Source organism: Equus quagga, chromosome 4, assembly GCF_021613505.1.
Source record: "Equus quagga isolate Etosha38 chromosome 4, UCLA_HA_Equagga_1.0, whole genome shotgun sequence".
Lineage (NCBI taxonomy): Eukaryota > Metazoa > Chordata > Mammalia > Perissodactyla > Equidae > Equus > Equus quagga.
In genome coordinates, this window is record NC_060270.1 from 16,054,343 (window position 1) to 16,072,089 (window position 17,747).

At 38.6% G+C, this 17,747-nt stretch overlaps 1 protein-coding gene across 3 annotated transcripts in view; it reads right to left on the minus strand.

Moving 5' to 3' along the window:
• The window catches only part of CCDC191 (coiled-coil domain containing 191), a 70,051-nt gene that overhangs the window by 42,193 nt on the left and 10,111 nt on the right, over positions 1-17,747 (minus strand). For all 3 annotated transcript variants that reach the window (XM_046659724.1, XM_046659722.1, XM_046659721.1), the window contains exons 5-7: positions 15,221-15,399; positions 13,540-13,763; positions 10,165-10,315 (exon numbers count right to left, since the gene is read on the minus strand). In XM_046659724.1, coding sequence (XP_046515680.1) covers positions 10,165-10,315; positions 13,540-13,763; positions 15,221-15,399 — 554 coding nt within the window. The remainder of the gene's footprint in view (positions 1-10,164; positions 10,316-13,539; positions 13,764-15,220; positions 15,400-17,747) is intronic.

Consider the following 17,747-nt stretch of genomic DNA (forward strand, 5'->3'; position numbering starts at 1 on the left):
TTAAGATCTAACTTAAGGGGCTTGTTTGAAAAGCTTGAAAGACCTGCTTCCTACAGGATCTCCCCTCCCAGGCTGCCCTGGAGTTTGAAATACCAACCATTTAATTCATTCCTGTTCCTAACACCACTGATGTCCTGCACAAATGAACATGGGAGATCCCACAAGGATGAAATGGGGTCTCTAGTCGCTGGGAACAAGACAGCTGAAAGCAACAGCTTCAGCTGGACCACCACTGACCATGCTAGGGCTTTGGTGAGCAGGCCTAGAGAGACTAGGTACTCAGGCTGCTTACAATCTTCTACACGCATTTTGACAACAAATCGGACAAGGTATACTCACCCTAAGGATGTCCCCAGAGAAGTACTCTTTGTCCTAGTCCAAGAAAATCTCTTAGATATAGTCCTTGCCTACATCTTCTATCTTCCCAGCTGACTTTATGTTCCTACTACATCAAATTACTTTCAGCTCTTGCCTTACACCAACCATACTGTTTCATACTTTCCTATCTATGGTCATACTAATTTCCCCATCCTTTTCTGCCCTCTCTCTGCCTACTTCAGGAGTCACCTCTCTCAGGAAGCCCTCCTATTACCAACCCCTCTCCCCAAATGAAAGTGCCCTTCCACTGTGTTCCCAGAGCAAACTATGCTTTCATCAATCAAAACACTTGCCATGCTATGTTATAATCACCTGTTTACCGGTTTCCACTAGACGTGAGCCTCCAGAAGGAAAGGACTGGATCCCATAAATGGGAATGCCAAATTTAGGAATGGGCTAACCGTGGGGAGCACTAAACCAGAAAGTAACCTCTTAGGAAGTTACCTTGTGGGAGGTACGGGGGATGCCTGATTGACCAGCTTCAAGAACTTGGTAGGCTTACCAGGGTCAGCCCTATTGACTGCTTCTTTCTCTATAAAAATACCTATCTTTTACTATTTCAACATTTAGTAAGCACCCACCGCTGTGTTTGAATTTGGGAACTGTGAACAAAGCTGTTTAAGACATAATTTCTACTTTTAAGAGGTTATAGGGAGAGAGAATATATAAATTAAAAGACCAATAACATAAGGGAGCATATGCTAGAATTCTTAGAAATAGCCCATTTGGTCAGAAATGTTTTCTACATAGGAAACCATTATACTGCCATTTAGACAAACTATAAAATCTTTATTATAATTTCTCATCGGGAAAAATCATGACAAACTTTAAAAAGCCCTTATTTCCTTTCCATTACGTCAAATGAATGCACATTTCCAGACCTTCACCTTAGATCCCACAGCAGGAAGGAAGGGACGGAGGGGGGAGGAAAGGAGGAGGAGCAGGGAGGAGGAAGGGAGATTTGGGGAACAGGATATGCCCTCAGTCAGAACAAGGAAAAGACGCACAGCTGCCAGTTGAGGGGCTGCGCTTTCTGCATTATTATTTGCTTATCTATTCCACAAAACAGAGCAGGAAAAAAAGCGTTAACTTGCGTGCTATAGTCAAAAGAAAATATCCTGTCTCTATTTACCAGATTCATTTAAGAGATTCCTCTTGAATGACTTGATGAAATAGTCTATGTATAGCTATCTCTAATTTTAACTCCTGGAATATTTCTAATGTGGAAATAGTAGAAACACAGTCCATCTTCACATTAATACTCTGTTAATAGTGTACTTCTTGGATTTCCACATTTCTTCTCTGTGAATTTCAAGGCACCTTGCACATACTATTTTATTAATTCGTAGACCATCGTTACAAAAGAGAGACTGCAGATATTATTGTGATTTACCTTACCAGGTGGAACTTCAAGTAGAGAAGGGTCAATGACTCAATTCACAAAGTGAAGAGTTAGTAGTACCTAAGGCTAAAAAGGAAACATTCTGGCATCCTGATAACCCAATCTACTAGGCAAAAGTCTCTTCTAAAAAGGAAGGGCAAATTCTTTGATTCTTTTATACTGAAAGAGAAAGAACTCACACAACTTACTACAGTACAAAAGCACTGCTAGAACACCTGAATTCAAGAGGGGAAAATCCGAGTTTATAAATGCTATAGTCAATATATGTCTTTAAAATACCTACATTTAGACTTTGAGAGCAAAATGATCAGTTTTAAAGGTCTATAATTCAGTTTCACTAAACAGAAGTTAACAGGAGCAAGGTGACAGACTCACAGAGCAACTGCTTTCTTGAAATCGACCTGCCATTGGTTTTTTTCCTGCCTGCTTAGAAAAGCGATTCCATTAAAATTGAAATAAAAAAACAAAAGTGTGAATCAAGACTAGCCACTTACTTATTCTTGATTTATAGCAAACACTATTCAGGCAAACAGGAGTCCCATAAATGTGCTTGGAGGAAAATATTTGGGAAAGGAAAGTACTCTAGGTCCCACCTTCTCGAGGAGAAGATGCCAGCACTCTGCTTTGATTTAGAAGGGACGAGAAGTGGCACACTTGCAGTCACGATCTATCTATTCTTTCTATCACCCCTGCCCACAGCGGAGTCCCTGCTGCTCCCAGGCCTGCTTCTCCTTTTCAGTTCCACACTCTGGAAATACAGTAGTGCTCTATCCCTTTGCTCATTGAAACAAGAACTATTACTTAGAACCATAATTGGGTTGGAAGAAGAATACATTCTGTTTAAGCCAGAAGAACTTAATGTTTTAACTAGCCAGGCAACTAGTCTGACCTCCCTCCATTTCTGCACCACGTTTTTATTTCTGATAGATTTTCAAATTTAGTCATGCATTTTTTTTTTTTTTTTTGGAGGAAGATTAGCCTTCAGCTAACTACTGCCAGTCCTCCTCTTTTTGCTGAGGAAGCCTGGCTCTGAGCTAACATCCGTGCCCATCTTCCTCTAGTTTATACGTGGGACGCCTACCACAGCATGGCTGCCAAGCAGTGCCATGTCCGCACCCGGGATCCGAACCAGCGAACCCCGGGCTGCCGAGAAGCGGAACGTGCGAACTTAACCACTGCGCCACCGGGCCGGCCCCAAGTCACGCATTCTTTTACTAACTTTCACCATCTCTTTACCATAGTTATGCTGTTAATTAAGGCTTGATACAGGTAAATAAAATACAAAAAATCACTGAGGGAAAAACTGTTCCTAAGCACATATCTATAATAATTTTTTAAAATAAAATACTACAAAGTGAAATTTTGAAAGTTTTTAAAGGAAATGCTTTTCTCCTCTCAAAATCTTTCACAAGACATCATTTGATTGTTAAGGATTCTACTCAAGAGAAGAAATTGACAGCTTGCCCTGCTAAATTTATTACCTGCACTGGAGTTGCCCTCGTTTTGCTGGCAAGAAAAGCTCTTCCCTGAAGTGTAATCACACTGCTGTCACCGGGAATGATTGACGTTAGGTGGAACAGCAATTTGCTATCTAATCTTCATTGTAATTCTAACCCTGTCACTAGAGATGCTTGTTCTGATTAATGAAGTGGGTAACTCATCAAAATTCCTCAGCTATTTCCCTTTTGTCAGAAAGCTCAGTGATAATTGCATCAAAATTCTCAGTCATGGAAAAATAAACAATGAATTGTAAAGAGGACAAAAATGTCAACAAGTTGACAATTTCTTTCTGCTGAACAGAACTTCGTGGTGGTGCAACCAGTGGTCTAGGGGAGTGGGCCGAGGCTGGAACGTTAGGAATAAAGCTGCACTCTCCCCAGAACCCCAACTGACTCCTTGCTGCTCCCAGGCCAAAAAGAACAGACACTTTACTGCTACACAAAAAGCAATCCCCAACTTTCTTTGCTTCTGGGGACCACCATAACTAGGAAAAGACCCCAGAAACCCTATGAAGCGCCTGGAGCTTAGGGACAGGAGGATCTTTATCATGGCAAAATAAATGCCCCAGGGAAGGAGCAGCCCTGAAAAGCAGTACCCTGGGACCCATCCTCTCCTGATTTTCATAATTCTGCCCCAAAGAAAAGAGAGGAAATCATTATGTCCCCTACCCCAAAGATATACACTCTTATAAATAATTATATTAGAGAAAACCCATTCAGTTTCCAGTGCACAGTGCTAAGACCTGGATGGGCTGCTGGGTTCCACGGAAAGTCCAGAGGCCTAAACTTTGACAACCACTGCTGTGCAAAATGCTACCATTGGCTACAGACAAAAAGCTACTTTTGTTATATCCCGGAAGATGTGATGCTCATTTTACTTCTGTATTTAAGTTTTTTCTCTTTCCTTTTTTAAACTTAAAAAAACCCCCATCTTATTACAAAAATTTAACAAACATACACAAAAGTAGAACAGAAGAATAAACCCCTCATGCAGCTTCAAAAACTATCAACATTTTGCTAATCATGCTTCAGCTCTCCTCCACCCACTTTTTTCTTCCTGGAGTATTTAAAAATAAATCCCAGACATCAGACATTATATCATTTCACCCATAAATGCGTCAATAGGTATTGCTCACATAAGGACATATTGCAAATTCTTCTTAATTCTGCTAAGAAGTGTCAATCAGTAATATTGTTGTAATTACCTAATACGGCTTCACTCCAGAAATAGTACAATTTCAGAAAGCAATTGCTTAGTCTCACTATACTAAATTCTTAACCAACAAAACTCTCCGGGATCTTCTGAAGAAGAATGACCATAAGACAGCCTATAACTTGGCAGCCTGGACCAGCACGCATCGCCTCATGTCTCTTAAGAGCAAAGGCGGACCTATCGCTCCCATTACACCTTTCCTTTCATTTCTTCTTCCAGACCTTACTCCCCCCTACCAATCCCCTCTCCCTGCCCACTCTCCCTCACCCCAAGTCTCACACACACACACACACCATGCTGGAAATACCGCTCATCTCAGAATATATTAGACAAATGCTTGATTCACCCCGAGGGTAGTCTGTCAGTAAAACGATGATGTGACGTCATTTGTTCCTCACCCATATGGCTCTCAAGATCCTTATAAATATTCACCTGAAACGTCCAGTGTTTAGGGGACAAGCTATTGCATTCTGTACGATTTTAGAGAATGGGTATCATTTATTTTGGTTCTTTTCTTAATTTTTTTAAAAGCAGAATACTTTTTTAAAAGAGAAAAAAAGTCATACGCAAATGAATTGGAACCTCTGGGATCAAAAAAAGCTTCATGGCATTTCAAAAAGCAAAATACCAGTGCAATGTTTTGGTAAACTGGCCCTCACTGTCCCTTCTGTGAGAATGGGAAACCTGGGTTACTCACAGGATAAGGGTAAGGAGGAATAGAAGCAAATAAACCACCTCCTTACCAACACTGATAAAATTTTACTTGGAAATTTTCCATAGAGTTAGCTGTATGAAGTAAGACATAATAATGCTTCAAGACCCTTCTAAAATGTATAGTACACGTTGTCCTTGGCAATAAGCTTAGAGGGGAGAGTTACGTGAAGCCTGATATTCTTCATGCGTGTGCCTGACATTTCTCTTTCCCTGCAGTTTTATTTGCAGAGAGGCTTTTCCTTCATTTCCTTCTCCAAACATAAGACAACATTGCTGAGAGGCTGGTTGCTATGTTTCAGCTCAGAAATGGTTTTACTTCAGTGGTGTGTGGGCAGTCCTGATAAAACTAAGATCTTTGGGAAGGAATCACACTATATAAATGAGGTACTTAACTACAGGTTTCATCATTTTGTCAGAAAAAATCCAGGCTACTCTTCCATATTTCTCCACATTCCCTTTTGGAAGGTGCTATGCCACAAACATAACATTAACAACAACTCCTTTGGTCTTTATTATCTTACTCTCTAACAGAAAAACCCAATCAAATATGCAAACCAAATCTCTCCCCCCTAGAATTAAGATTTAGGTTAGTATCAACCCATCTTTCATTGTTCTCTTCAACTTTCACAAGCAGGAAAGGTCTCAGACTTTCCTATCATATTAAGAAAACATAAAATGTATTTCAGAATAGGGTGAGAATTAGGCCATTTTCCAGATAGTATTAAGAATTTCACAGTTAATCCCTTGTTGTTCCTGTTAATTAGCAAGGACATGTGGATTGCTGAATCTCCTCAAGAGATCTCACTGTGAGATCAAACAGGAAATAAGACAGGTTCAAAGCAGAAAGTTTCTATACAAAAACAGATGTTTCTGATAAAACAGAGGCCTGGCAATGAAATGTGTGGGAAAGACGCATGAATAGTGTTGCACCCGAACCTGTGTTCGGCTGAGAGAGCCTGCTCTGTTCCTCTCAGAAAGTCCAGTAAAGAACGCGGACCAACTCTGATGTTAAGAGACTGTCTGGGTGACAAACACAATCCAGAGTCAAAGCATGAAGAATACAGGAATTAAAGAAGGCTCAACCAGAGCAACTCCTAGGAACAGATTCTTTAAGATCTTACTGCAAATTCTCTATCTACTTGCTGTTGGGTTTGTGCCAGCGAACCATTTTTAGGATGCTGACAAGAGGGTCCTGTTGTCTAGCCGCTCGCTGCAAGCCAGGTAGGCATTTTCTCCCTTTTATCCTAGGGTCCATTTAGGTTGCTGAGTATCCAAGTTTCATGACCCAGGGGCAGCTTCAGGCTCCTTCAGAACCAGGCTGGGAATGTGGACTGGGACCAAGACAACGAGCCCAGAAGGCCTGCTACTGCAGAGGCGTTGTTACTGGAGGACAGCCCTGTCTGGAGTCAAGTGTAAAAGCCTGAGGGGTCCGGCAGGTGCATTTTCCCCATCGCTCAGTCGCACCTGTGTGCACTGGGGAACTGGCGATCAGCCTCACTAACAATATCACAAAGGAATAACATAATCAGGGGAAGGGGAAGAACAGAGCCAACCTAAGTAACAATATTTTGGCTGAATAAGGCTGAAAACAAAAATAACTGTACAAATATTGTACAGTAAATTTGTTTCCATAGCAGTATGGGTTAGCAATTATGAAACTGCTTTTATAGTACACTAGGATTAAACAAGTAAATATATTTGCGATAATGAGCTCCAGGTTTTTTCACTGCCAGAGAAGGAAGTGATAAACAAGGAAAGGGGAAAGGCAATAGTAAAACCTGTGGTGCTGGATCCGTGTTGAAGTTATCACTATGAACTCATGATTATTTTAATATACACACAGACACAGAACTAAGGTACAACTAAGGAAGCAGGAGGACAGTATGACTTCAGTGTTGCTGCACTGGAACTGAAGGTATCAGTATGAACTCATGGATTTTAATATGTGTACAGAGAGACACAGAAATAAATATAACGCGTGTGTATGTGTGGGTTAGTACACATACATCTGTTTCCCAGCCCTATCTGCTCAGAGGGCCCAGAAGCAATGACACCCCAGTAGCTGTGAGAACACCTACTATCCAGACCTTGGTTTCTAAATGCTATTCTCTGGGAAAGGGAACCAAGGTTCTGGTTGAAGTGGCTGATTCCAGGATGAAGGCAGCAGGGAAGGTACAAGATGAGCCTGGAGTATCTTGCGGTGCCTGAAAGAAAGGAAGTGCCCAAAAAAGGATGGAGCATTTTGAAAGAGCAAAGGAGTCAGCCTGAAAGATTTCCCAGTGGCCAAAGTTAGAACAGTTTGAGTAACAAAGTAAACAATGATAATATTAGATTATACCCATAGAATAAAACAAATATCCATGAGTTTACACTGATACAAATAAATAATTGAATAAATAAAATGGGGGAGGAGGGACAGTTTTTCCTTCTAGAAGAATTTCAATTAATAAATGGAGAAGAAATGAGGGAAATACAAAATCATCATTAGAAAAATACCACATTAACAACTGTTGCAGGCAAAATCTACCAATGGATGCTAAAATTAATAGGTAAAAATTTAAGGAGAAACAGGATATTTGCATGGTTTCACAACATCTCCTCTAAGACATTCATGAATTACAAAGGGAAAAATAGTAACTTTACAAAGGACAAACCCAACACACACAATCTTAAGTCGAGGATAACATCAACAGTAATAAGATGAATTAACATTATGTACTCCCTGATATGACATATTGAGACGGGCAGAGCATCGCTTCTTGTTGTATTCTTATCAAAAATGCATAATCTCAATCTAAGCAGAAGAAAACATCAGAAACCCAAATTGAGAGACACTCTACAAAATACCTGACCAGTACTCTTCAAAAATGTCTAGGTGATAAAAAACAAGGAAAGACTGAGGAACTGTCACAAACTGGAGGAGACTTAAGGAGACATGACAACTAAATGCCAAATGGAATTGAGTCCTGGAACAGAAAAATGGACTTCAATGGAAAAACTGGTGACATTCTATTAAGGTCTACAGTTTAGTTAGTGGTATTGTACCAATATTAATTTCCTAGTTTTGATAATTATACTATGGTTATGTAAGATGTTAACATTGGGGAAAGCTGGGTGAAGGGTATTCAGGAACTCTGTGTACTATTTTTGCAGCTTTTCTGTTTGTCTAAAATTATTTCAAAATAAAAACTTATAGGGGCTGGCCCCGTGGCTGAGTGGTTAAGTTTGCGCGCTCCGCACGCAGCAGGTGGCCCAGTGTTTCGTTAGTTCGAATCCTGGGCACGGACATGGCACTGCTCATCAGACCACGCTGAGGCAGCGTCCCACATGCCACAACTAGAAGAACCCACAACGAAGAATACACAACTATGTACCGGGGGGCTTTGGGGAGAAAAAGGAAAAAATAAAATCTTTAAAAAAAATAATAATAAAAACTTATAAATAATAAAGTATAGATTTAAACCAAGCAGAATTTGTGGCAAAGTGGAGATAATTTACTCATAATCTCTCATTTTTTAATACAATGGCTGGTCCTTTTAAAACTGAGTAATCTGTTTTAGTAGGCCACTAATTTTGTAAAACACTTTATATGTATCTAAAATTCATACCTAGCACTTTTATCTAAAATATATACTATTTCTTCTTGTACCATAGATCTCAATAAAATTTAAAAGTTAATCTCATTGAGAACACACGTCGTACTCATCTCTCATTGGTTGGGTAACACATCATGACACCTTTTCCTTATGCCTTCTCAAGATGGCCCCCTGAGTACTCACTGCCCTTCTATTTTATTTTAGAAATCTGAACTATTATTGCTGGAGGACACACTAACTCCATCTGTCTTACGAAGGATGCAGCATCTCAGAGTCTTTGCCAATCTTTCTCAAAATGTTAAGCCCAACTCTTAACATTTCCTCCTACCACACTTCCCTATTTCTAAAGCCAAAACTCTGACCAAACTCTTGTTGTTTTATATCTGAATAATTATGACTTCTTGCCCATCAGTCCAAAATGCTGCCATCAAATGTGTCTAGCTTTTTAAAAAAATTGCTTTGACTACTTTACTTTTTTCCTCATAGCTTAGTTACCCATATCATATTCAAATTCCTGTTACTGATTTCCAGGGTCTTTGTGGTCTATCCTATTTATCAAGCTCCCCCAATATTTTCCTGACATTCTCTTTTCTCTTCTCACATCCATTCATTCCACTAACTTTCACTGAATTTCAGCAATGCCTAAGCCTCTGGGGTGAGTAAGACAGGAAACACAAAATATACCTATTTATCTTTTCTCATTCTGACCTTCTCATTTACAAATCTTCCAAGTAGTTCCTTGCATCTGAAATGTTATTAAGCCCCAAATTCAAACTGTTATCAATCCCACTTCATTGAAAAAACTTCTGCTTAAGTGGCCTGGGGAGGATGCTCATTTGTCAATTAAAAAAATTAGCCAGTTAATTTTACAAAAAGTGAAAGTAAAAAAGAGGGAGAGAAGAGTAAAATAAAATGCAGACTGTTAAAAAGAGAAGCACAAACGTCAGTGTATCATTGCTTTAAGATCTGAGGCAAGGAAAGGCAAGTGACTTTCTGAATAATCCAGAATGCAATGGTCCACGAGACTGTCAAAAAAGAAGCCATGCTTTCAAAAACTGCTGGAGATCTATATTAGTAGTTAAACGCTATTCTGAAAAGGATAAGTTAGGAAGACATCTCAAATTCGTACCCCGACTGCCCTGGATCACACAGAGTATATAAGAATAGCCCCCTGAACAGGGTGCTGGAGCACCACCCCATGCACCAGGCCAGCTGGGCAGAAGGAACAGAACGAACGGCATGGGCAACTGTGGTGTCTGGGATGAGGTTTGCTGGACTTAGTGTTACACAGTCCCATCTCTCATGGAGTCCTCTGTCATTTATGCTACAGAAGGCTGAATAAGGAGACATTACAATTCCTACCTGGTGATCTTCCTTGAAAGTTTGGATTAATAACTCTCTCAGCTTCTTCTTTCTTTCCTTTGCCATTTTTTCCTCACCTAGAATATGAACACTTTGAAACATGCCTTTTTCTTGATTTTTTGGAGAATTTTCTTCTTGCTTTTTCTTCTCTCTGTTAATAACAATTTCAAAATACATGTATGAACAATAGCCTTAACAATGAGTAACTGCAACCTACCATAGTGGAATGAACAGTGAATTTTCCATCAGAAGACACAGATTTTCAGATCTTGCTCTAGTAGGGTGATTTTTTTTGAGCCTTATTCTTTTGTAAAACATGGATTAAATGAGATAAAATTGTTAGAACATACTCTGAAAAGTAGAAAGCCCTATAGATATTTTAGTAAAGTATTTTTAGAGTTTAACATTTGAGTGATACTTTGATCAAAATTTGAGAGTTAACTACCAGGTATTCTCTAATGTAGATATAAGTTCTCTCTCTTCATATAAGGGGGTACAAAAAGGACCCTCAACTAAGAAAGCAATGAGTTTTTTTTTTTTTTTTTTTTGGTGAGGAAGTTTGGCCCTGAGCTAACACCTGTTGCCAATCTTCCTCTTTTTGCTTGAGGAAGATTGTTGCTGAGCTAACATCTGTGCCCATCTTCCTCTATTTTGTATGTGGGATGCCTCCACAGTATGGCTTGATGAGTTGTGTGGGGGCCTGTGCCCAAGATCTGAAGCTGGAACCACCAGGCCACTGAAGCAGAGTGCGCTGAACTTAACCACTACGCCACCGGGCCAGCCCCAAAAGGAATGAATTTTTACCACAAAGCTTTTACCAGGTTTCTAGGGAGGAAAATATCAAAACCATCAGGCATTATTAAGGAGAGAATGGAATTTATATTAATTCTAAAATAACTGAAAAGAGAAAAAATAGAATTTAATAATGAAAAGGCCTTCAGGCAACTAACAAGAATCTCTTAGCAACTCTGTTGCTCATCTTTCTAGCTATCCTCTTTCTCACCAACCTGGCTGTTCTTTCTCATCCAGGTCACCCTTCTTACACTCACCAATCCAGGCAAGCTCAAAGCCACTGCCTTCTTATTGGAGTGGACTAAACTACATAGGTACACGTATGTGTATAAGTTATATATCCTATCAATAATGTAGTAAAGATGGCACCTAGTCAGGAATCACGATCTAGGGGTTCTGACCACAAACCAGCTGTGAAAACTCAGGCAGGTCCTCTAGTCTTTCTGAATCTCACTTTACAGCTGTGAAAACTCAAATTAAGAGAGGGATGCCAAAATACTCTGTTAAAATCCTCTCATTAATTCTCATATATCACCCAGGGGGCACATGATGTTCTCTCTTATTACTGGTGATGTTAACCATCACTTGGTTAAGGTGGCTTCTCCAGTGTAAAGTTGCTATTTTTCCCTTCGTAATTAATAAATTTCTTGGAGGACATATTTTGAAACTATGCAATATGAAGCAGATTTAGGATACCTTACAAATAAAGCAAAAAGCCCTATGAACAATAAAATTTTACTGATTCTTTCCAAACTTACTGATGCCATAACAACGTTATATTAGACAGTTATAAGCAGATCATAGTGAGCATTTAAAGAAATAAAGTTCTAATATCCTGGATCTGATTTTTAAAAATAACATTAAAATATGTATCTGTTACGAAAGTAATATCTGCTTATTGTAAAAAATTGGAGAGGTATAAAAGCCATGCATATTTCTACCCAGAAAAAAAACACTGATAACACGTCCATGCTTTTCATTGTACAACCATTATTTATTAATTTATCCAAGATTTATTATTGTCCATTATTATAAATAGTATTATTTTAATTATCTGTGTGTACAAATCTTCATCTGGATTTCTGATCACTTTTTTAGGGCAATTTTCTCAGGGCAGGAATTCCCAGATCAAGTGATAATACTATTTTTATGGCTCTTGTTGTTTATTGCCAACTTGCTTTCTGGAACGTTTAAATCAGTTCATCCACCTAGAAGTATCACACATTATCTGTTTCACTGTAACCACGGATAAGATTTTAACTTTTAAAAGAAATGAGTGGTCAGTGAACATTTGTTGAGTGCCCCACTGTGAGCAGAGCATCCCGCTACCATCAAATGTTACTTGTTTTCACAATTTATTTTAGGTCAGCCTCGATTTTTCAGGGCTTGAGAGCAATGTGAAAAGCAAGGTTGACCTTAGCAAGAACTCACTGAAATACCAGTGATTGCTTTCTGAAAGGAGTGGAGTCTGGAGGAGGCCTGAGCCCGGCACTTGAAAGAGTGAAGCGCACATCCACTGCCGGGCTGTTTTAAATCGGGCACAATAAGAGCAATCAAGATCACAGGGGAAAGCTGTGTGGGCCGAGGCGGGTGGAGGGGATTATCTAAGAGGTCTTCCTGGCCTCTCGGTTTGAGTACTCAGTCACTTCAGGCACGTTGTTCCAAGGCTTTTGCAGTTCACGCATCAGTGCTGTTTCTCCGAACAAATACATTAGTTATTTCATTTATGAAGCTCATTTTCTGCATGAGGATACATAATAGTACTACATCCTGTGAGGACTATTTTGATTTCCTACTTATGTCAGATATCCTTTTTCTTTATCAGTGGCAGTAAGGCAACAGTGACTCTGTATGATTATCAGAAAATGAGACCCTGACACAATCCACAACAGGACAAGGCACAATTAGTGAACATGCATAAGGAAACACGTTCAACCTTAAAAATGTTCAGGTAACCAAAGACGTGAATTAATCAATATAACACCTATTAAAAGAGCAAAAATATTGAAAATGATGATACTCCCCAACACTGAGAAGAGTATGGTAAACTGGCCCACTGCCAGCAATAGCGTAAATAAGTACAGCCCATTTGGAAAGCAATTTGGCAATGTTTCAAGAGTCATAAAAAGGCCTATATCATTTAACTCAGTAATTACACTCCTAAGAATATAATTTAAAAGAATGAAAAAGCTCTGTGCTTAAGGATGCTCACTGTGCTATTGGTGAAAAATCTGAACTAGCTGAAATGCTTACCAAGGGAGGGGAGGTCATTACATAAATTATGGTATAGGAACTCAATCAAGTAATACACAGACCTCAGGACTCCAGGCAATGCGTTAACTACAACAAGCAGAATAACAAATTAAATGTACTTTATGGTTGCAATTAAGTACATAAAGGGATCGAGACCAGGAGGAAACATGGAAAGGGGAAAATAGTTGATCTGTTAAGATGGTGGAATAGGGAGTGATTTCTCTTTTGTGTTCTGTTATTGCAACGTTTGTGCATTTTAAAAACTTTAGGGGACTTCCAAAATGACTGCTTTAACAAAAGCACCGCACCCTGCTCACCAGGCCGGCTTACATTCTCCATGCTTCTTCCACAGTGCGTCTCCTCTCGATGATCTCCCTCCGCAGCTTTACCATCTCCCTTTGAATCTCCTCCTCCTCTTTCTTGGCCTCCAGAGCCTTCCTTTTCTTCTCTTCTTGCACCAGATACTGAGCCTCTAAGAAGACTGATTTTTTCAGGGTCTTTTCAATTCTCTGGCGCTCCAGTTCTTTCTCACGTCTTAAGCGATTTTCTTTTACCTTAAAGAGAATACAACAAGGGTGAATGCAGCCTTTCAAGTAGAAAGGGATATGCAAAACCTTAGAACACATTCTGAAGTTCAGACTGCACTCAGTTTGAAACATCGTGGCCCAGAACCTCACCGTTTATCAGAAGGATAGGGGGAATTCATTTGTTTACTGGGTAAGGCCCGATAAGTTTTAGATGAAGTCAGGTATGATGGCTCCCAAATGATCAAGGAGTGATCTGCACCATGGAGAAGCTGAAAATCTAATGGGTCAGAGGCCAAGTTCTGGATTCTTACTTAGTAACGATCTCGCATCCATAAGATTTGCCAAGGTGTATGTTACTGCTATTTATTTAGGCCCTGTCTGCAAGGTAATTATACTGTAAGAAAGAATAAGGGTATTTTGGGGAGGCTACATGGTGAATAGAACAGTGATTTCTTGCCTTAAGGAACACCACAACCCTTTATTCATTTCTATCATTAGTTAAATATATAGATGATTCTGGATCATTTTTGGAAATGAAAACAATGAATTTCACAGATATTTCTGAATAAGCACATTTTTTTCAAACCCATTAATTCTTTAGAGGCTTGAACAGCTATGAATTAAGGAGAGGTCCTTTCCCTCTTGCTTCACTTAACTTTACCCTTAGCTTACTCTCCAGTTATGATAAGACTTCTAGATGATGGCTCTCTCTTATTGAACCTTCTCTCCTCCCTTTTATCATAATCCAAACCAGGATCACAATTGTACCCCAGTTTCTCTAATATGCCAAGTGCTGATTCATCTCAATGATTTAAAGCAAAAAGAAATTCAGTGTTATAAAAAGACAGTACACACATGTATAGCCTTAATTCTAGTTCAGCCTTCTGGACGACATGCGGCAAGGCCTTGGTCATTCTGATTTCCTGAAGCTCCTCTACAAAGTGTTGAGATGTATCTTCTTCCTATAACCTACCATTCCCCTTGGAGAAAAGAAAGTTCCCATATGCCTTTCTAATTCAAAACAGCTGAACTAGGTTTAATTCAGATCTGTCCTCCCTTCAAATTATAATCACAAAATGAGTGAATTTTTCAGCTGTCTAGAAAAGAATTATCATTATAACATTCACTAGAATATTCATGATATTAATATAATGATGTCACAACTCAAAAACCTAATTCAAACAAGACACAATCTACATATTTATAAAAGGAAGTATCACATCCAAACTAATAAAGTTTAGCTCACCACTCTATTGGTCAAATCAATTATGCCTTTTTTGGTTCTCTTAAATAAATAGTTTCCTATCCTCAATTTATGAGCATTATCTTTCTTCTGAAGTTCTATTTTATTTTTATTCTTTCTAACCAAACCGCAGATGGCACTCTTTTTCATACTAAAGCCTAAGTCTTTATTTAAGCTTATTAAATGTGTTACACAAAGATTGCTTCCTGTTATCCATTTTAATTTTGTTTTGCCCTCCCACCTGCTTATGTCTCATCTCCATGGTAAGACGAGGATCCTTCTGCTGCGTCTTGTCTTGGTTTCCATTCATTCCAAGATCTTCCAGCATCCCAGAATCCACCACATCTTTACGGAGCAGATGGTCTATAAATTTTTGAACGGTGGTACTTTCTTCTTCTTCCTCCAAATAGCCACATAAATCTGGGGGAAACAAAACAACAACAAAAAAGGAAACATTTTAATTTTAGTGTAATTTTCATATTTACATAAATAATCCTAGTACAATCAAAATACAAAGCTGTGAATGTTCAATAAATAGTCACTGATAATGCCAATTGGATGAGTATAGCCCTCAGCAATTGCCTTCAACTTACAAGAAAAATCCTCCACTCCTGAGGAATTGACCTAGCCCAAGTCACTAAAGACTCCCTCCATGCCAAATTTAAAAAAGATATTACTTCAATCCAAACATTCTTGAGGACTCCACCGCCTTTTTTAAAACATGGCTTTATTGTGGTATAACTGACATACAATAAACTGTAAATATTTGAAGACTACAATAAGTTTTGACATATACATATACCAGTAAAACCATCACTACAATCAAGATAATGAACATCTCTTTCAGTTCCAAAAGGGTCCCTACCCTGATGTGCAATCTCTTCTTCCCACTCCTTCCCATGCTCTCTGCCCTATCCCAGGCAACCAGAGACCTGCTTTCTGTCACTACAGATGAGTTGACATTTTCTAGAATTTTATATCAATTAGGTCATATGCTGTGCGCTCTTTTTCTGGTCAGGCTTCTTTTACTCAGCATAATATTTTGAGATTCATCATGCTGTTTTATGAATAGTTTATCCCTTTCTATTGCTGAGTAGCATTTCACTGTATGAGTATACCACAATTTGTTCGCTCATTCATCTGTGGATAGACATTTAGGTTGTTTCCAGATTTTGGCTATTACAAATAAAGTTGTTATGAACGTATGTGTACGAGTCTTTGTTATGAACATATGCTTTCTTTCTCTTGGACAAATGCCTAGGAGTGGAGTGGTTGGATCATATGATAAGTACATGTTTAACTTTTTAAGAAACTGTCAAACTGTTTTCTAAAGTGGTTATACGATTTCACACTCTTGCCAGCAGTGCAGGAGTATTCCAGTGCCTCCACATCCTCACCAACACTTGGCATGGTCAGTCTTCTAACACAAACCATTTTAATAGCATGTAGTGGTTACTCAGAGTAGTTTTAATTTGCATTTTCCTAATGACTAGCGACATTGAACATCTTCCTTGTTAATGTTCTGTTTAGCGCCATAATGGGGTATTGACGTCTCTGTTATTGTTGAAATATCTATTTCTCCCGTCAATTTTGTCAGTTTTGCAAGTGTCCTGGGGCTCTTCTGTTAGGTGTACATATGCTTATACTTAGGTTTTCTTGATGGATTGACACTTTTATGATATAAAATGCCCTTCTTTGTCTCTAGTAACAATTTTTTATCTTAAAGTCTATTTTTTCTGATATTAGTAAGATGCTTTCACTCTCTTTTGGTTACTGTTTGCATGGTATATCTTTTTCCATCCTTTTACTTTCAACCTATTTGTGTCTTTGAATCTAAATCACATCTCTTGTAGACAGTATATAGCTAGGTCATATTTTGAAATTCATTCTGCCAATCTGTCTTTTGATTGGAGTGTTCAATCCATTTACATTTAATTCCTGATGAGGCAGGATTTATGTTTATGATTTTCATATATGTCTTCTATATGTCTTATGTAAATGCCCTTTGTCAAGTTGAGAAATTTACTTCTATTACTAGTTTGCTGAGAGTTTTTATCAAGAATAGATGTTAGATTTTTTTTCAAGTACTTTTTCTATGTCTATTGAGATAATCACATTAATTAATATCTTTGGTTAACATGCTTTTAATGGCTACTTAATATTTTTGTTCAATGTTTTGATAAAAAAAAACCCCAATTCTACAAGTATAAGATGAATAAATGAGGCCTGGTATGATACTAGATGGTAATACCCAATCAAACTAAAGAGATATAACTAGACCTGTTAGCACCATATGAAAGGAAGTAACAGTTTCACTATATTCCATATATGCTTCAGAATAAATGTGAAGTACTGAAATGCCTCACTTTAATAATAACGTAGTAAATTAGAAAATATCCAGAAGGTGGGAACCAGGATGATAAGATCTGAAAACAATGTAATATGAAGAATTGTTAAGAGTACTAGTACTACTTAATCTAGGAACACTGAGGGATCAGGTATAATAACAACTCCACAAAAAATAAAACGACTCTTCTTGACAGAGACAACATGATATTATTTTCTGTTGCATTAAAGGGTAAAAGTTCCTGAGGATAAAACCTTAATTCTCCTAAGAGAGAATGCCATAAGATGTGAGCCTCATGACAGCTCAATGGGCTTTTCCCAAAGTGCAGGCTCCTCTCCAGGAGGTGTTCAGGCAGAGATTATGGCACCCCATGTTAGGGATACCACAGAAGGATCTCTATCTGAGAAGGAGAAGAGGATAG